We start from the raw sequence: 20,900 nt of genomic DNA on the forward strand, positions 1-20,900 counted from the left end.
GAGCAGTGATTCAGCAGAATTTAATGGAGAATTTTCAAATGTGATTTTTGTCATGTCGTGTGCAGGTGTCCCCCAGCTACATATGTTGTTTGGGTTATATGTTGTTTGGGTGTGTTTTTCGTGTAGCCGTCCAGGTGTCTCTATTTCTCACATTTTTTTAACAAACATACCACATCGATTTTGTCTCATTGATTGACTAAAGTCCTTCTCCAAATCAATTCAGGGACTTCAAATTATGGATTTTTAAAACCCAAAAGTTTGATGGACTTCATGTAGCAATGCTCTTAATTATTTGTATATATAAAACATTCTAGACTGAAATAACCTAGGGTTTAGCTCTAATTAAGTTGGATTAATTAATAATGGTATGTATTAGTTGAATAATAGAGAGAGAGAAAGAGTGCCACTTCAAAATTCACATGACTTAAAGCTAACTCCACCCAACCTTCACCATTATTTTATTAAGAAAAACAAGTAGGTAGTGTCACTTGGAAGAGGCTCATTGAGTAACCCATATTGTTTGGAATTTCCCTTGAAAATTCCCTAGACATATCCATAAAAGGGATTTCCAACTTGAAAACTAAGTCACACACATTGGGGTTATCTTTTTATCCTTTTTGGATCCTTCCAAAAGTAATGGTTGCAAAAAAGAAACAAAAATAAAGGTGATTAGAAAGTTAATGGGGTTTTAACATGATATGGGATCATGTCTTAAATACTAATCTCTCTTGTTTAATTAATACAATCGATGTTGTCTTGTCATTGGTTTAAGCACAACTAGGTGGGCCATGCTCGAGATTTAGGCAATCTTAAAACGATAATATTGGCATCATTTCAATCAACAACAAAACAAAAAAGCATGATTAAGGCCCTAAAATATGTTTTATATTTAGATGGTGGAAACCATTACAACATCAGGAACAAGAAACCCATTGTTAAGTAGACAGTTGTTAATTAATCAACATTAGTGATTGGACAATCCTCTCATCACCCCGACTACTGATTAACTTAAACACGTCTTATTTGACAGACCTTGTAGGTCCAATGTCACAAAACTTGGAAATTGAGGTGGTCCCAACGTGCCCTAATGTGCGCGGGCCCTGCCAGAGTTTGATCAACCAAGTAGAAGCTGCTGCTTCACATGCCTAACCCTCCATCAGTGGAGAAACCCTGTGCCTATGTCACCCGTCCTACAACATGCATTACATTACATTATATTTTAGCTTCCAGTTAAGCCATTGCTTGATCTCCCCTCTTGTGCAGCATGTTTGATCGGTGTTTCGACTTTTATGTCCAAATGCTTTTTTTTTTCTTTTTCTTTTTCAATGAACATAAAAACTTCAAACCATGCATTGAAAGAGAAAAGTGCAGAACGTTAGAAAATGAGCTTTTTTTTTATATATAAAATATAACTTTCATTCAATTACTAACGTTACGGTATGATAATATTCATTTTTATTACAAACTGAAAATCTCGGATTCAATTTTCATAACGAGAGTCTTGCGGACATGAAATGAACTCTTCAACCTTATAGCACAGACATGCATGTAAATGAGAAGGTCGCCTCGGGACGTACAAGGTGAGCCCCATTTCTTGAGAACCCCAGCTAGTTGGCCTGGTTTTGCTAACCCTCCCCTCAAGTGTGACTTGAGACTCAAAGTGACTGATAGATGAGTGAGAACGACCCAAAGGGATCATTGGATCCAATTAATAAAGCAAAAAAGGCGTTAGGTTTAATTAGTAGAAATGCATCATTTCAAACTAATTAATGCAGAGATATTCCCCATCCCAAGTCCTAAATCAATGTGCAGTAGTAATTTAGAACAATAATTCACAACCCTCAATGAGAGGATTTTAGAGATTTATAAATCCTGTTCGTTTAGGCCTCGTTTGGCAGCTCAGACTGTACTGATTATTTCTGTCGGATAGGATAAATAGCCACCGGATAGTACTGACTAAATTAGTTCGGTGTTTGGTGCAGTATCGGACTAGTGACCGTATTATTTATACTATGTTTGGTATTATACTAGATAGGAGGAATCAAACTTTAAAAAAATTTAAAAAAAAGTGAAATCATTTTTTTGTTCCCAGTTCTCTCCGCACCCCCAAACACCCTCCCTCTCTCTCCCTTCTTCTTCCCCGACTGCATAAGAATCCCAAATAATTGTTCCCCAGCTCTCTCCGCCACACCCCCCAAACTCCCTCCCTTTCTCTCCCATATTCTTCTTCCCCGACTAAATAATCCGGACGTTTTGGTTGGTTTTATTAAGCGGGTGTATACCGTGTTATCCTATCCGACCGGTTAAATTAATCCGGTGCTTATTTAGTACGAGTGAACACCAAACACCCGAGTCCGTATAACTAATCATATCCGATCCTTTATCCGATCTGCCAAACAGGGCCTTATTATATATCGTTAGGTTAATTTTTATCAAGTGTTATTTGTCTTCAATTTTAAATGAAAAAATTTAAAATAATTTCTAACTGTACAATATATAATAAACGAATATGATTTATGAATTCCAAAAATCCGAATAGGATTCTCACTCCCCCTCCTCCTTATCAATATACTCGTAACTCTTCTATGTTTCATGTTCGAGACTTCAGCATTATGGACCCACATAAAACTATACAGGAATGGCCCATCACAAGTCTCAACTATCATCTCCCACCTGCTTTGTACAAATTGGCGTGCTCCTTTGATGAAGGAATCATCTCTCCTCTTAACAAACGAAATGAGTCGCTTGTGGGATCATTATTCAAATTAATCAATAACTCTATTTCTTTTTCCCACTCTTTAGTTAGTAGAAAATTAAATAATTGAAAAACATTACTCGATTAATGAAAACGCTATCTAGTTATTAATTGTAATCAAACAAATAGAAAGAACGTTATAATAGTCGTGATGATAATCAAATTGTTTGAAAAAAAATTGCATGAATAATTCGTAAAAAACGATTATCAGTTAAGGTAGTTCAGTTCATTTGATGTGATTGAAGCACTCCCTATAAACAAAATGAAGTCTAGATATTTGGGTAGAGGGTGAACAAGTTAAATACCCATGAGATCAAACATGAATGATGGAGCGATTGACTTTCGTTTACCTAAACATAGCATATCTAGGTCATATTTAAGCTTTGTAATGGCGCCTGTTGTTTTGTGGTATATAATATTAGTAATCATGATTGATTATCCAGAGCACAAAACAAAAACAAAAAACACATGATTAATTGTGAAATCTAACGGTCGAAAAAGAATGCAAACTCTCACTCGAAAGGTGGTCCAGATGATGATGGGGTATATGGGATCGAGGGGATTTTTCTTGTATGGGAAAATTTGACTAAGGAAATCGGAAAGAGGAGAAAGAGGAGAAAGAGGAGACAAGGTGGGTCAGGTTTGGAGTTGTGATGAAGACTTATTAGGGTTAGGGTTTATAATTAAGCAACTTTATGCTCTCGAAGTGGGAGATTACGAAAGCCAACTTCTTGTCTGTCTTTATAATTTTCTCTCGTAGTTAGTAACTAAGTAAGATTCGCAGAGATCTCTCGCAAAGAAAAAGTAAATCACATTCATTGATTATTCATTTGATTAATTATACTTATATGGACTTCAACGTCAATCACGCAAACATCCTAAACGACTATTGATCATCAACACGTAATGGTGGGGTCCGTGGGGCCCAAATATAAGTTGCAAACACACCCCGAACCCAACTGTCTAACCCTAGCTTGAGTTATAAGAGCTTCCCATGTTGACTTTATTCACGATACTGCCATCATTGCCGTCACTAGGGTTTAGATACGGAAGATAAGTAGACGGTGACACGTGGGCCATGCAAAGTGGAGTAGAGGCAAACCGACGGTAGGAGATCTCAGTTTGAATCCATCTATTGACGTGGGACCCATCACGAGTGCCAAAAACCATGAAAGATTTGGATTTTGCATATTTGCATGCATAAAGTTTTGACTTTGGAGGGAAAGGTAAGGGTCATTGGTGGGTGCTGTCGGCTCCTGAGATTGAGCACCCCGGAGCCATCTAACGGGACCATGAGGCGATGGTAAATTTGGAAACTCAAGTTTCATTGTTGTGAGAGAGAGAGAGAGTGGATGTTACAAGTTTTGGGATTTTAAATTTTCTAAGTTTCTAGCAGTTGAAGGAGCAGTTGGAGTCAGAAAAGGGAAGAAGATTTTCTCTCCTTTTTTTTTCTTTTCTTTTTCCTTTTTTATTTAAACGTCAACGTTTTATATTAATTTTTTATAACAAAAAAAAAAAGTTAAAATAAGAAAATAGGATGGAAGAAAATAAAAAAAATGAGGAAAAAAAATCCTAATTCCAAGAACAGAGAAATGGGCTTCATGTTGCTTCATCGAGTTTCGTCCCCCACAGAGTACGAGATTCCAAAGTACCCAAGTTTTTAAAATGTGAAAAACTTAGTTTGCACGTACTCAAAAACCTAATCAGAAAAGTAGTATTACAGTTTTTTTAGCTTCAAAGACTATTATGCAATGAAGATGTCATAAAACTGTATCTTGAGTTCATCATGCATTATAACGTATTAAAATTAAAATCTACAATAATGTGCAATCAATTTGAGATATTATTATAATAAAATTCATGTTATAAAATTCACTTACCCTATAGCAAGGAGTATATAAGACTATAAATAAAAGTGTGCAATTGATTTGATAAATATATAGGACCATAAGATCTCGTTCGAAGAACTTTTAAAATATTTTTGAAATATTAACTGAAAGCGACGATGATGAAAATATTTTTGAAATAAATTATTAATAAAAATGCAAGTTAATCCTGAAAAAACACTTAAAGTGTTTCATGGAAGAAGCCTCAGTTATGTGCTTTTTGCATGAAACACTTTAAGTGTTTTTAGAACACCAAACATTTCCGCTAAAAGCACGTTTAGTCATTTAAAAACACTTTCAAACGAACACTAAATAAGAAGAGTGTACTTGTCATGGAGTGTAAGACTAGTTGCCCAACAGAGATTTTTTAGTATAAGGCATGAGAGGTTCTCCAATTCGAGAGATTTTTCAGTGTGACGTGGTATACGGAGTGGTACATCACGTGTCATTATACAAAAGATGGGATATGTATGTTAAAAAGTTAATAATTTAAAAAATCAAATTTCCCACCACTGCTATTAAAACACATAATGTACTACTTGTGTTTCCATCACAATTAAAAATTTCTCCTCCAATCTCCGGGCAAAGTTTCTTAATTTTGATGAAACATTATTTTCTTTAGATAGGGATTGGTCATCTTCCCCAAAGTTCCCATCATCACTGACTGAAAGGAAAACTAGTCGTACTGGCCCATGCACTAAGTTAAATTACTTGCATCCAGACTTTTCTAACCCTATTTTTTTTTTCCCATGTGGCTGATAATCCTCTAAGTGAGCGGCTCATATGAAATATGATGGTCCTGGTCCAATTCATAGAAAATGAAATTACAAGTTAATCACATAGCTTGTTTGGCTTAAAATATAATAACCACAAATAATAATAAGAAATTAAGATGGTCGTTGATTAAGCACTTCCTGGTTGAAACGGTAGTGGACAAACTCAATCATGTAGATTTACTTTAAATTAATTTGTATATAAATACATATACACCAAACGCCGTACCATGCTAGCCATCACATGCATCATTGTCTCCTCAAGTCACAAATGACAGAACTCACACATTCGTCTTTAGCAATTTGTAACCAGTAATGTTGTTTAGAAATACAAAATAAATCGTGTTACTATCAGATTCTTCAATGCATATAAATTCGTATATAACTAACTCCGTGAAAATATGTTTCGATGACATGATCAGTAATGTACATCTAAATAGCGGTATTGAATTATAATTTTGAATTTGAAATCCCATCATGTCAAGCAAAGGGCATTCTTGCACCTTGACATGTATTGAAAGAAAGAAACAGAAGTGAAAGAATTGAAAAGAAGTAGATTAAGTGGCAAGACAAGTGCAATCCTTGGGGCCTAGAGTGTCCTTGGGTCGTGTTCCCATCATTAAATCTTTACATCTTTACATCTTTACATTACATAACTCTCACTTTCTTCCCCTTGGGATGTCCGCAACCCGCAACCGTCTCTCTCCCACCGTCTACCACCTATATACACACATACATATATTATACATATACGATTCCAATCAACTAAATTACATCATTAAAGGGTTAAAATCCTTAGAGGAGGGTGGTCGGCTCAGTCACATCTACGCTTTGAAGTTCTGAGGTTGATTTTCGAAAAATAAAATGTGAAAATTAATTCTGAAAATCGAATAATTAAGATTATTTTAAAAATCGAACCATGGTGAGTTGGACTACAAAAATCAAACACCTCTAAAAATTGTTACCAACACTTTAAAATAATTGTTTTTAATTAATTTTTTTTATGGAATTGAAGACCCTCTTTTTATTATCCTGTGTATAAATACCCCAACACATGCAACAACTCCCCTGCATCCTCCATTTCCCTTTCCTTCTCTCTCTCTCTCTCTCTCTCTCTCTCTCTCTCTCTCTCTCTCTCATCACTTCATTTCTCTATCTTAAAATCAAGCATGGCCGAGGCTGCAGAGCTTCACTATGAACCCAAACCAACCAACAACACAACTACACGCTTAAAACTCTTCGGTTTCAATGTCCAAGAAGACGACGTAGAATCATCAGCCGTACTCGACTCCACCAAGACCGCCACAACCCCTTCCGGCTCACCTGAATCCGCCCCCTTCTCCACCTCCGGCGACCGTAAATATGAGTGCCAGTACTGCTGCCGTGAATTCGCCAACTCCCAAGCCCTCGGTGGCCACCAGAACGCCCACAAGAAAGAGCGCCAGCAGCTCAAGCGAGCTCAGCTCCAAGCCAGCAGAAACGCCACCGTCTCCTACGCCCGAAATCCCATCATCACCGCCTTCGCTCCGCCGCCTCACCTCCTCTCTCCGGCCGGATCCGTGATGGCTCCGGCGGCATCTCCGGCGAACCCGTCGTGGGTTTACGTCCAGCGCGCGACCACCCCGTTCCATGTATCGCACGGGTGCGTGTTTCCCGCGGGGACCAATCACGGGAGGGCTGCAGGAAGTTATTCCTACGGTGGCGGTGTAGGGGATTCCGCATTGACTTCAATGGGGCCGGCTCATCATCAGGTACTACAACAGGGCCGGGCCCACGGGAGAGCGGATGGGCCGTCGTTGAGTAGGTTCACGAAGGGGGATGTTGGGCCCAGTTTCGACGATGCATTGGGCTTGGACTTGCATCTCAGCCTTTGACTCAGAAAAATAAATGGTTTTTGTAATATGAACTCAACTGGGAAAAAATGTGCATTTTGCTAGTGGAGATCTTTGTACATTTCAAATTTTATTTATTTGTTTATTTTAAGAACGTAATTTAACGGGCATATACATTGCTCACTAAGCCTCATTTCTACTATTTTTGCTCTTTTTTTTCTCTTTCTTTTGCCACTAGGTTCACGATAAGTAGGTAGAATACAATACAAGTTCGTATTTGGATCATTCGGTTTCGTCTAGTTCTTGGTCTACTGGGATTTCTCTTTCAGAAAGCGGAATTCCCACTTAAGAGTTGGAATGATGAAAGTGGGACGTTGAGAGTTTCTGCATCTTGAGTCGTCGACATAGAGTTTAATGCTATAAAGGAAAACTTTTTGAAAGGATCCAAAGGAAATGAAAAAGGAATGTGAAAGTACATGTAAATGGGGAAGTACTTGCAAAATCCAAATGATAATGCTCACTTTAGAAATTTATCTGATTCCTGAGAATCTGGACATCTGTGATAATCTGGACTTTTGAAGCAAGAAATTAAGTTGAGAAAATCTTCACATTCTAAGGCTACTTTAGAATGTTTATTTTGTTAATTAATTAATTAATTAATTGATATATAAAGTGAAAGATGTGTATGCCATTGCCAACCATCTGGTGTTGACTACTCAAGTAGTCATGGTAGAGATTAAAGTATAGTGAGTTTCATTAAAATAGATTTTGACACTAATTATATTCAAATTTTACCATTTAATTAATAAGAATTTATCTCACACGCTTGTCTAATAAATATTTTTGGAGCTTTGGTTCTTAAACTAGAACCGTGACTTGGTTCCTGAACTTGTTAGGCGACCTCTGTTAGAACTTCCATCCAAAATAAAGGATTTAAGGGACAAAAAATGAGTGGAAGTTGTAACGGAGTTAGCCAAAATGATCATTGTTCCACATTATAGCAAGTTCGAGGGACCAATACTCACAAATGTTTAGCTCAAGGACCAAAACTCTAATTGAGCTAAAATTTAAAAACCATTGCTCCAATTATCTCTTCTCCACTATATATGGTCCATCCTCTCTTTTTTATCTCATTCATGAAAGCATGGGTTGACAATTATATGCTTCTGCATAGATAAACGAAAGATGTTCTTCAGGGCTGCAGTATATGATTCCAATTAAAAGACACCAAAAACATTAAACGTTATTACTTTATATTATTATGTACTTAAGAATTCGCTGACAACATGATCAACTTAATTAGGCAGATAATTGCATCAGCTAACTGAGTAAATATTCTTAGTTTTTAGTATATTTTACCTAATGACTACACAATTTAATTAACTCAAATTATTAATTAAATATATCATTTCAGGAGTTTCTAATCACAAAAAACTCCCAACTAACCCATTGATGGTTTGTTGGTGCCTTCATTTCACCTCTCTTCCTCTTGACTAGTAGGTGGTGGTGATGGAAATGTGGGACCAATCACATGCAGACCAATCTCCCACAACTGATAGAAAAGTAGTGGTTTGATTAGATAAGCTGAAATAACACTAGGGTTTAAGTTAAACACTACAATCTTTCAGTGTTCCCTGTAATTATTAAGCGATTAGTTTATTAATCAAGCTAGCAGCTAAGGTCTAATGGAGGTTAATTAATTGGTTGCTGATATCCAACCATAAAAAAGCAGCACAGATAGAGTGATCAGTGTTGCTGTTGTATTAAGAAACATAAAAAAATAAAAATAGAGTTATAGAGAGAAGTGGTTCGATTTAAATTTAATTACAAGCTGAGCAAGTTGGGAGAGTTTCTTGTGGGTAAAACAAACTAAAGCTTACGTGTTAGCACGAAAACAAGATAATGCATGCCAAGCAAGCATCTTATATATACGCATCATTGGTTTTTTCTAGGGTTTCTTCCCACAAATCTTAAGTTGCTCGGTCAAAAGGTTGGTGGCACTACCAAAAATGGTACCCTTTCGTGGTGTAAATTCAAGTCTTGAACTAACACAACGTCGGTGCTTTTTGCACCCAATAATATGAACTATGGGCACCCAAGAAGTAAGCTTGCCGACATCTTAATTAAATTTGAAAGGAAATATGGCATTCCTACATTTCTGTTAATTACAATTTGGTATGCGTGCAATTTTTTTTCAAAATATTTTTATCGAGTTATATTTAAATATATCATTAAACTGTGATTTACATGAATGGAGAATGACTCATTTGAAAAAATGAGTCATGCATGTAGTGTTCATTTCATATTAGCTAGGGTGGGAACTAGCTAGAGTTAGACTTCTACAAGGAAACAAGAGAAATAATAAGTTATATATGAAGTACTAGAGTAGAGATGGAGGATTAGATGCTTTTAGGGTTTTCCTTTATATTGTTTGTTTGTTTTTGGCATGAAATATTTGATGATTTGAGGAGTAAAGAAAGGAGCTAAGATAGGGTGTGCAAGCAAGCATTTATAATCATAGATAATTTGAAAAACTTCTGCACTTGAAAAAGTTCATTCTTCTTTAGAGCTTTTTGACAATAAGAGAACATTAACCAAAAGAGTAGTTGGTGAGGCATATAGCAAAGAAAATCAAACTCACTCCCGCAGCTTTGCCTTTAGCAATATATTAATCTCCAGATTGGACCCCAACTTTAGCTTCATTAGTGGCATGAAACTTGATTTAGACGTCCACTTCACCTTACAAATCTCTCTCTCTCTCTCGATCAATCCCTGGCCAGTCTAGAGAGACACTCCACTTAAACTTGATCATCTGAGTATAATTTATTTTAAACCCTAATTAAACCAAGTGATTATTAAAGTTTATTAAGTATCGTATAAGTACCTAGTCACCATGATCCAATCAAGCGATGGCATAGTTAAATAATGCACGCCTCTAAACGTGACAAATCAAGCATGCTAATTAGCTTCCCCGAAAGTAATTAAGGCCGGGACCATGGAAATAGGGTTCTCGATGACACACATTGTTATGCCTTGGTTGGTTCCATCTAATTGGAGAGAAAAATACAAGATAATTAAGCAGCCTTTTTCTTGTACGAGTACAGTTCAACCACAGGTCATGAACTCATGAGTGACCTTCAAATGCAACGATATATATATGGCTTGCGTTGGAAAATGACCTTAAACAGGAATCAATCAAGTATCATTTATGCGTGGGTCTTGCACTGATTCCATTAAGTTAATAAGATTTTACAAATGAAGTGGAGGGTTTTGGAATTCAATTGGTAACATATGTTAGTTGCCCCATGTTAGGTTCTCTAATTATGCACTGTACTATGATACATATATATATATATATATATATGGAGAAATTAGTTTCTCATCCTTCATTTTGCTACTCCATTGATTAAAATCCTATTCCTTTTCAATTTTTGAACAAGGTCCTTGGGTATTAATAACATCATTAATTATTTCAATAATAAAAGATTTTTTTATTTCTAAATATATTCATTTAATGTTAAAAATGTTACAATTAGTATATTTATATTTATGACTAAATTTTTTATCATATATTTTTAGTTTTAGTTTGCACCCATTTTTAATTTGTACCAATTTTCTTTTCAATTTTAATTTGTACCCATATATTAATTTCTTTTTTGCACCCATATTTTTTAAAGTTTATTTGTATTTTTACCCATATTTTTTTTTATCTATACTTTTTATTTTGCTAAATGTACCCATGCTAATTATATGTACCCATTCATGTAAAACTTTTTAATCTTAAAATGTACTCATTCTTAAATATACCAATTTGTTATATATAAAATCTATTCAATTTTTTTCTAATCCATTTTTAAACTTATATGGGTACATTCTTTTTTCTTTGATTTTAAAATGTATCCATATCAAGTTTAATCGAAAAAAATTACTAATGTTATTAAGCCTAATATCTTTATTTTTTTGTGATTTTGAAGAATGTACCCATGTTTTGATACAATACGTCTTTTGGTTAATTTTGATGAATATACCCATGTTTATATATATATGCACACACACAATAGTATATTTATATTTTGATATTTTTAATCCCACAAATTATGGTTTTTTATTTAAAATCTCATTTATATAAACAACTAAAATTTCTAATTTTTAATTTAAAAAAAAAATAGTAACGTACAAAGAAATAAATTATCACATTAATTTCAGGAACCTTGATAAAAAATTACAAACTAACAAGGTTTCAATTAAAGAATATTGATAGCTAAGGACCGCATCCAAAGTCTTCCCATATATATAGTACTGATTAATATAGAAATAGTTGGAAGCTAATGAAACCAGATGGAATTCTGGTAGTTTAATTTAAATATATCTTGAGAGAGTTGAACAGATGCATGCATGCCTGTTGTTTTGTGATAGGTTATCCAAACCCTTTCTTGTACAGACCAAAAAGGGCATGCATGTTAAATTTCATCCGTGGTAATTAATAATCAAATAATTTTTCGGTGTACTTGGTACACTGTTACACGATGTCACTTTTACATTCAAATTATAACACGTAAATTTCTTTTTATTAATATACTCTAGAAGTGAGACATTCTATAACCGCTATTGTCCAATCCTTATTAAAACACATAAAATGATACATCAATATAAACTGTTTTCTCGATATTCATAAACATTTCTTGTGAATAATCTATTATTCGATTATAAATATTTCAATATATATACTTGTCCATGTACGGATGTTCCGACGACAAACCAATTTTGATTAAATAAGCTTAATGGCTAGCTAGAGAAAGTTGTGCCGACCTTGATTAACATATATGAACAAGTGCAGTACTGTCCAAAAGAGCAGATTTGATTTGATATATGCATGTATCCGTGTCAAGTTGTCAACTGGGTTACACATGAGATGTGAACTGTATAAATTACAAGACTTCCTAAATCCAAATGTACACAGAGATGATATATGAGCTTTGTAGGGCACCATACATTTGAAATGATCTCCTTGTCGGGAGCTAACAGTAAATATAAATTCAAGGGAGCATATAATATCTTCCAATCTCTGTGCTGATCTGATAGTAAAGATTGTAAGGTAGAAATTAAAGAACAAAAAGTGTTTCATCCTTTCCATATCGTATGGTAGCTTATTAGCTTTAGCTTTCATTTCATGCCTTTGTATAGAGGTAAGAGGTTCAATCTGAACATGAAAAAGGACGAACAGATTTCCAATATACAATACTTTTAAGTCCTGTGTTTGCCTTTATACAATCATGCATGTGCACTATTGTGTATGCTTCACAACTAGCTTCAATACAACCATGTTTAAAGTACTTCAAAATTGCCACAACATTGCTCTGGTCCCTACTTAGGGTTTCACATCTAGTAATCTACCTCACAAGAAAAACTTGTGTACATATTGCTCAGATTATGTCACTTGTGTACGGATATTTCTCCAATTGTGTCATTTGTATGACACCTCTCACTAACATGAAATCTCTATATTTTGATCTCGTTTGATCATCCCACGCGATCATAATCAGTATAAAAGTTTATCTACTCAAACAATCGTACTGAATATCTTCTATCAGCGCTAGCCCACTAACCCTAAAAACAATCAATGAGGAACTACATAAAGGATAAATTTCAGCATATACTAACTTCTCTCGGTATTAAAACAACTATGGTTGGAATCATAATATCCTGCAACTTGCATCGATTATGAGTTTTTCATGTCGTATAGCTTTTTTAGAAGATGTTAATTTTCTTCAGGATTACTCATTCCATCTTAGACTTTTGATACGGAATATTTAGCCTGCAGACTTGACCTCAAGCAATGCAATTTACAAATATATAGTAGCATTCAAAACAATTGAAGTATAAATGATGATAGTGAATTGAGCCAAACTTTTCAACGTAAGGTTTATACTTTCAATCTTTGGGGCCCCATAAATCAAGAGGATTGTCCCAATGTAACCCAAGTACTCTCTTTCGGATCCTAGAAAAAGGTCTCAAAGATCTTTTTTTTCCTCTTGGAATATACAAGAGCGAAACAATCAACCTATTGATATTACAAGAAATTTTTAGTTCAAGTTGTTTGTTGTTGACTGAATTGGATTAACGAAGCTTGAGCTCATGAGGGATCGAAGCTGGAGGTTGTTCCAATCTCATTTATTTATTGGATAATGTTAGAGAAACTAAATTTGTAGATAAAATATTGTAAACTAAATGACATAGAAGTTGATGATTGGATTATTACTTAAGCATTGATAAACGTGCTCATTCCTATTGGTAACACATCATTTAGTTTACAAATTTTGTCTACAAATTTCTCCTTAGTATTACCTTCATTTATTTTGTTCAGAGCTCGACCTTACTTCATTGAACTGCTCAAATTCCGTGTCACATGGGGAAAAAATCAGTGTTTATTGTTGAGACCAACCAATGTCACTGGGTGTAGCATATATTAGAAAGCTAGGTTACAAACACTTAAATTAAAACTGTAATCAAGAAGCACATATGGGGAAACAACCTGTTGGGTTTGGACGTACGTAATTAGTTTTAAGCAGTTTTACACTTCATGATTCATAAGCTTTAAGTGAGATTCATATATAGATGGTGAGTACCATATTATTATGGTATGTGATTTATCCTAAACTCACGCCACTTAGTGTAAATGTTTCATTGTCTTAAAAAAATGTAAACCCTAATACACATAAAAGGTGCGTGGGAATGGGAACCACCATCAACACATATATAGTGTACTCTTGTGAAAAGATATATTACATGGACCAGGTTCATTAGCACTGTGGCATTCATGTTAAGTAACGCAATGTTAGTCTTTCTTCACAAGCATGGCATAGTGTTATAGAACCGAAACATCATAGTGATTACTCATATGAAAGTTGATGTCCTTGTGAAAACTGCTTGACATGAATGAGCATGATATATTATTAGTAATTGGTAGCAGGACAGACCGAAAATAATTCAGCCAAGAACCACAACTATCGGTCGTACTCGTACTAGCACAATACAACAGTTGATGATGAACTTTGTCTTGCAAGGTTACTATCACAGCGGGCTACCTAGGCCTCTGTAAATTGTAATATGTATCTATGAAGCTGCATGCATGGCTTTTAGAACAAGGACAACATCTCCATTATTAAAATTGCGGCTTTTGAAACAAATGATGGGAATTCAAGTCCCCAAAGAAAAAAAAAAAAAAAAAAAAGGGGCAGGGCATTGCTTTTGGCTCCTAGCCTGCGACTGCGAGGAAGGAAGTAGGAACTACTACTTTAACAGTGGAAACCAGACAAAACCGAACGATTTGTGTTTCTTGTTTGCACGTTCGTACTCCTCTATCTGAAAGCTGGCCACTTTGACTTTGAATGTGTATATGATGTGCATGTGGTCCTTCCACTTCCACTCCTTAATCGTCCATTCACAATTGCTTTGTAGAATTCAAAACTATTACAATATTTAGGAGATGAGAGAAGAAGTTTCGAACACATAACGCATGGGGACAATCACAACATCCACGTCAAAGGGCATCCAAGCCTTACTTTATGTCAAAGGGTCTAAGCCTGTCTCAATCTCAACTGATAGTAACAATTAGTGTCACAATCTTGGGCATTTTTTTCTCAAGTGCCTCCTCTTATTTCTCGAATCGCACTTTGTAAAGCTTCCTTTTGTACTTCCGACGATATTAGTGTTTAACTTGTAAATTATAATCTTTGCTCTTGTGATTATGGGTACAAAAGATTCGAAGCCTGTGATTTGATCAACTTAATTAACATCACTCACATAACTTGATTTTTGAGACATCAATTCAGTGTAATGGATTCTTCTCCTTCACTTTTATATTCTAACTTCGATGCTATAAGTATTGATTATACAAAATGTAATATGCATTATGAAACGAAGAGAAATAGTTAGGACTACTCAGTGTACGAGAATGAATGGTCAGAATTGAATTGAGGAAATACTATTTTTGCTTACTCGCCTATCTAATTGATATAAAATCAAACCATCCAATAGTCATGTTTCTTTGTTTCTCACAGTAGGTAGTTTGGATCAACCGGCCAACACCACAAGGAGGGCTCTCAAAGGCTTGACAACCAAACTCCAATCTTGGACCAAGCCCAAGATACACCTATGTTAAGTTCACACCTTCCACCATTAATCTAAAGCCTACATGCTCTCAAGGAAAGTAAAGTACATTGAGGATCCTAATGCACTTTACGCCATTCGTGGATCTACTAAAGTTCAAAAGCCCAGAAGACCACGCTCCATTCCCACCTAGTAAATTAGTATTAATCAACAAGCCCTCTAACCCGGCCTAGTGAATTAGTATTAGTCACATTTCTCATGAGAAGAATTTTGTGGCTGACAAACTGTCTAACTCGAGTTTATCGCGGACGCTGCTCAGATTTCTTATTGTAGTTTCTTTTTGTTAAGCGTTTAGTCACGTTGTCAACCCCCAAAAAAAAAAAAAAAAAAAAAAAAAAAAGGGCGTAATATCATTTCGGACTTGTGTACTGGAACAACTAGTCTAGGAAACAGAATAACGAAAAAAATAGGCTTCGCAGAATCAATCGTGTAGATCTTGTCTAGCGCAAGGGAAATTTATGAACAAAATGCACCAAATAAATACAAAATAAACCATATGCTTCCGTAAATTGTATAATGCAGCAGAACCTGTATCATATGGTGTTAACTGGCAAGACTAAGACAGTATTTCCTGCTTCCTTGATGTTTAAAGGACAGCAGGACCCAAAAAATATCAAAAAGGAAAAAGAAATAGGTTACAAAAACAAACTTCAAGACTCCGGGGGCCTTGGCCCCTCTGATCCCCAAAGTATTACAATATTAATCATGTATGAATCAAAACTAATAAGCGATTTCCCGACCTGAAAAGATTAACCACTCACGCTAACAGGTCAAGGCCGGTAGATGGTTGTACACCATTCATGTAGACGCAGGCGGTTCCTTTGCTTTGACGGGTAATGCCTTGTGTTCTTCTTCACTTGGCATCTGTTTTTGTTCTTCCTTTTGTTCAACCGGCAATACCTTATGTTCCTCCTCAGTCGGCAGCTCTTTTTGCTCTTCCTCGATGGGCTCTTCTCGTACACAAGGTCTCCAGATTGTCTCCTTGCCCACATCCATTAGTGCAATGCCTTTTCTAGTCAAATCAGCTCTGATCTGATCGCTCATTGCAAAATCTTTGTTTTCCCTTGCTTGTTTTCTCTCTTCAATCTTCTTCAGTACATCGCTTTCCATCATCCCTGCTCTCTCCAATGCTTTCACTTTCAATTGCTGCAAAACCTGTACAATGCAGTATCCCTTTGTAGTTGATAACTTCAATCCATGATTTCAAATTTAAAGGAAACAAAAAAGAGGACATATCACCTCCGAGTATGTATGGGGCGATTTTAAACCCAAAACGTCCAGAACATCATCAGTAACTGCTTTCTTTACATCCGTTAGTGACTGGACCATTGATAACTGTTTTTGCTTTTGCTGCTTCTTCTATAAAAGTAAACACACTTTTGTTATCACAACACAGCCATATACACATATAAAGGTGGGAGAGAGCACAGAAAAAGAAAAGGCGAGGCATGGTGGAACTGAATCTAAATGTTTACCTTGAGTCCATTCAAAGAACTATTTATAAACTTCAACGCATCTTGGAAAGCACCAGTCAATATCTGTGCAGTGTTCAAGTCATCGCACATTTTGGACTCAAACTCATTATTTAGCTTACTGATGCATTCTTGGGCAGTCGGAGTAATTTTAACTGTTCTGCCATTTTGATCTGCGCCTTCCTTCAGACCCTCTTCTCGAAATGGAGCTAAAGCATCTTCACAATCTTGCAAGGTCTACCATGACAAAACATCAAGCTATAAGATTCCAGATACAGAAACATAAAATCCATTTGTACTGTGATCCAAAATGCATGTTTAACTTGTCTTATTAACTTCTGTTTCCGTAAATTTGAGACACAGGCAAGTATCTTAAAATAGTCACAATGCAGCTTATGTCGGGAAAACAAAGCAAAGAACACTACATAAAAAGGGTAAACCCATGGCAAGCCAAACTCTATAAAATTCTGTTCAATCTTGATCAGTATTTTACTTGTATTGTGCTAAATTAACCGAAAGTCCAGAATTCTGGAACCAGCTACATCACAAAGATTAATATTTAATGCCAACAGCCATCATTCCAGAAGACATTGGCCAAACAGAAATTTGCAGGGGTAATCCAACAAGATAATAATTACCATTTAACCCAACCAGGAAAAATTGCCAACAGAAAGTTTAGCGCAACGTCCACTAAAATTACACCTCAGGATACAGTAAAAGATATCAGTGGAAAACAATATTCCAGAAAAGGAAAGGTCTCAGAACAGTTAGGAGCTAAGCAGGTGCATGCATGCCCATTGACTAGCTAAGGACTGAGAGACAAACTTCCAAATTAAAATTATTCGGATCCAGATAAAAAACATACCTGATATATGTAATAAATAGCATCTGATGAACTTTCCAGCTGGGAGATTGTGTAGTTGAGAGGAGACCTATAGTGAGCGCTTATCAAGAAGTGTCTCAAAGCCAATGGATGGTACTTTTCTGTAATCTAATAGAGAATGAAATTATATATTAAATGGTAGTATAAACTGAAAATATATAGAAGCTCCAAGAAGCATTAAAAGGAAAAGTTACCGCAATTTACCTCCCTAATAGTGAAAAAGTTGTTCAGGGATTTTGACATTTTCTCATTGTTATTGGTAACATGTCCATTATGCATCCAGTAACTCACACTGCTCTCTTGGCACGCAGCACAGCTCTGGGCAATCTCATTCTCATGATGTGGAAAAATCAAGTCAATGCCGCCACCATGAATATCAAACTTGAATGTCAGATAATGTGCACTCATTGCACTGCATTCAATGTGCCATCCAGGTCTACCAAGTCCCCAAGGGCTTTCCCAACTTGGCTCACCAGGCTTTGCAGACTGCAGATTTATTTTGAAGTTTTATTAATTTAAAAATACAAACAAAAAACTGCAAAAACGAGGTAAATGGTTGAGGATCCCAGACCTTCCACAATGCAAAGTCTGCAGGATTACGCTTTCTTGAATCAACAGCAACTCGTTCACCAGCCCGATTGTGTTCCAATTTTTGTCCAGATAACTGGCCATAATTTGGAAATTTATCAACAGCAAAGAATACATCTCCGCCAACTTGGTATGCGTATTCCTTGTTAATAATCTGCATGATATAACAATCATTAGAGAGAAACTGTGGGCCCGTAAAAATAAAACGAACAAAAAACCATCACAGAAACATAATATATAAGCATTAGAGCAAGCAGAAAACCTGTGTTATCAAATCCTTGATATGTTCTATGTGGTCAGAAACATATGGCTGATGGGTGGGAAGAAGGCACTGGAGATCACCCATGTCCTTGAGATATTCTTTGCAAAAACGACTACTTAAACTAAATGGGTCTTCACCATTCTTATTTGCTCGTATTATTATCTGAAACGTCCAAACATTAGCAATCTCTACATGGCATTAAGTACACAACGAAAATGAAAAGAACAAGAAGAATCAGAAGATTCAAAATAGAAAATTATAAAGAGTCAGAAGATCCAAAATTCTTTCAAGCATATAAAACACCCATCTGTCTCAGATATTCAAATGCCAAACAACATTAAAGCATTAGCCAGCTGCCAGATAACTGATTTCGGACAAAAGAAAAAAGACCTCAATATGAGGCCAGTGATTTAGTCATAAAAAGGTAAGCAGATTTATAGCACTAAACAAGCCAAATGAAAAGTTTTAGCTAGAAAGAGATAACAAGTATAAGATAAGCGAAACATTAATGTTCTGTTTGGATGAGGGATTTCCAAATACCAAGGGATTAGTCATAAATTAGTTAGAAATACACTAAAGGAAACATTAGGTAGAGTGATCGAAAATGCACCACAGGAGCATCACAAAGTCACTAAACAGCAAATGACTCCTTTCAAGTAGTGATTTACAAGTCCCACTAAGTACATTGCATCTAGTCATTTACAAATCACCCTAAGTTCATTGCAGCTAGTCATTCCTTACTAACGTAGCCTAATTCTCTTGGAACTCGGTAATCCCTGTCCAATCACAACATAAATATTGGTGTCTACTCCTAAAATGCAGGAATGTACAAGGGTATTGCTAAAACTACAAACAAACCAAAGCAGAGTGCACGCGAATGAAGGGAAAAGAAGGAATGCAATACAAAATCATCTCATGATATGGCTCAAAATTCTCACCTTGTCATCAACATCAGTGAAATTACGGACGTACGTAACCTCGTAACCCAAATGCTTTAAGTATCTGCAGGATTCCAATTCAATTTCACACATGATTTGTTGCCACAAACTAATCCTCAGTTATGATTTATGCCAAACAAATTTTGCAGCGTTTGACAGTGATTAAATCAACTAGCTTTATTAAATAATTCTAACAGAACACGGAAAAATCAAAAGCACATGCACAAAATCAAACACATCAAATTCTACACTAATCAAAAGCACAATTAATTGCATAATTAATAACTTAAACATGGCGAACCTGAAGAGGACATCGAAATTGACGGCGGCGCGACCGTGGCCGAGATGGCTGAGGTCGTAGGCGGTGATTCCACAGACGTACATCCTAACCTTGCCGGGTTCTATCGGCCTGAAGATCTCCTTCTGGCGGGTCAGCGAGTTGTAAACCATGAACTCCTTGCCGGCGGCCATTCTCGGATTTCTCAACCCTTTGCCGGCCGCTCAATGCTTTATGTAAATGTCTGCAATCGAATTGGGTAAAAACCCTAACCCTATATCAAGTCCCCCTTTTTTACCCAAATCGATTCGCAGTGCGTAAACTTAAAGCACAAGGTTTTGCTTTTATTCTCCTTTTTTCCTCCTTTCTTACAAAAAAGGTCAAAAGGTTACTGTAAAACAGTAGCCGGAAAACACTGTTATTTTTACCCTCATTAAATGAGACAGGTCAAATTGTCTCCGGTCCGGTTTTTTTCTGGGGCCCGAGAGTACCCAATTCCATTAGCGGTGGGGACATACGCAATTTTACGTAGCAAATTTAGGGTCTGTTTGGTATCTTATTTGAAATTTTTTATCATTTCTCAAAATATTTCTTAACAATATTTCTTGAATTTTTTTTTTTTAAGACTCAAAAACTTAATTGGTTTGCGATTTAAGACAAAGAGATCTAAAAAGAAGAGGTCGCAGGAGAGAGAGAAAGAGGAGAGAGGATAAAAAAAGTAAAAGATGATTGAAGGAAAGAGAAAAAAAAAGAGAGGATATGACGAGATAGAGAGAAAGAGGAGTGAAAGAAAGAACCGAGAGAATGAAGAGAGCAAATTGGATGAGGGACGAAAAAGGTAAAAAAAAAAAGAGGAGAGAAGAAGAAAAGAGAGAGATAGATTTGGAGTAAGAGGGGAGGAGGGAGAGAAAAGAAATGAGTGAGTGTAAGTTTAAAAACTCTAAATATTCACTTTTTATGTTTTTAGAGAATATATTATATTTTTGAGTTAATCTTGAGTTCAATTTTTTAAAATAGTCCTACTAAACAAGTTTTTAAGGCCTAAAACTTGAAAATTGTTTTGAG

At 35.8% G+C, this 20,900-nt stretch overlaps 2 protein-coding genes across 3 annotated transcripts; one reads left to right on the plus strand and one right to left on the minus strand.

Annotated features, from left to right (window-relative positions):
• The first annotated feature begins 6,484 nt into the window (after window positions 1–6,484).
• On the plus strand, window positions 6,485–7,448 carry LOC137732540 (zinc finger protein GIS3-like). Its single transcript, XM_068471860.2, has one exon. It carries the CDS (start codon window positions 6,584–6,586, stop codon window positions 7,286–7,288), a length of 705 nt encoding a protein of 234 aa, XP_068327961.1. The 5' UTR covers window positions 6,485–6,583; the 3' UTR covers window positions 7,289–7,448.
• An 8,448-nt stretch (window positions 7,449–15,896) lies between these two features.
• On the minus strand, window positions 15,897–20,243 carry LOC137731947 (cysteine--tRNA ligase 2, cytoplasmic). 2 transcript variants are annotated; one of them, XM_068471212.2, is made up of 9 exons: window positions 19,860–20,243; window positions 19,559–19,622; window positions 18,621–18,782; window positions 18,342–18,512; window positions 17,975–18,256; window positions 17,753–17,878; window positions 16,891–17,124; window positions 16,655–16,774; window positions 15,897–16,570 (listed from the first exon to the last, which is right to left on the minus strand). In XM_068471212.2, the coding sequence occupies exons 1-9, from the start codon at window positions 20,027–20,029 to the stop codon at window positions 16,214–16,216; spliced, it is 1,686 nt and encodes a 561-aa protein (XP_068327313.1). In that variant the 5' UTR covers window positions 20,030–20,243; the 3' UTR covers window positions 15,897–16,213. The 2 variants fall into 2 exon arrangements, with proteins under 2 accessions (XP_068327313.1, XP_088543572.1); XM_088687446.1 differs by having other exon boundaries at window positions 16,655–16,771; window positions 19,860–20,242.
• Between the last annotated feature and the right edge of the window lie 657 nt (window positions 20,244–20,900).

This window comes from Pyrus communis, chromosome 16, assembly GCF_041283825.1.
Source record: "Pyrus communis isolate YQ-2024b chromosome 16, ASM4128382v1, whole genome shotgun sequence".
Taxonomy (NCBI): domain Eukaryota; kingdom Viridiplantae; phylum Streptophyta; class Magnoliopsida; order Rosales; family Rosaceae; genus Pyrus; species Pyrus communis.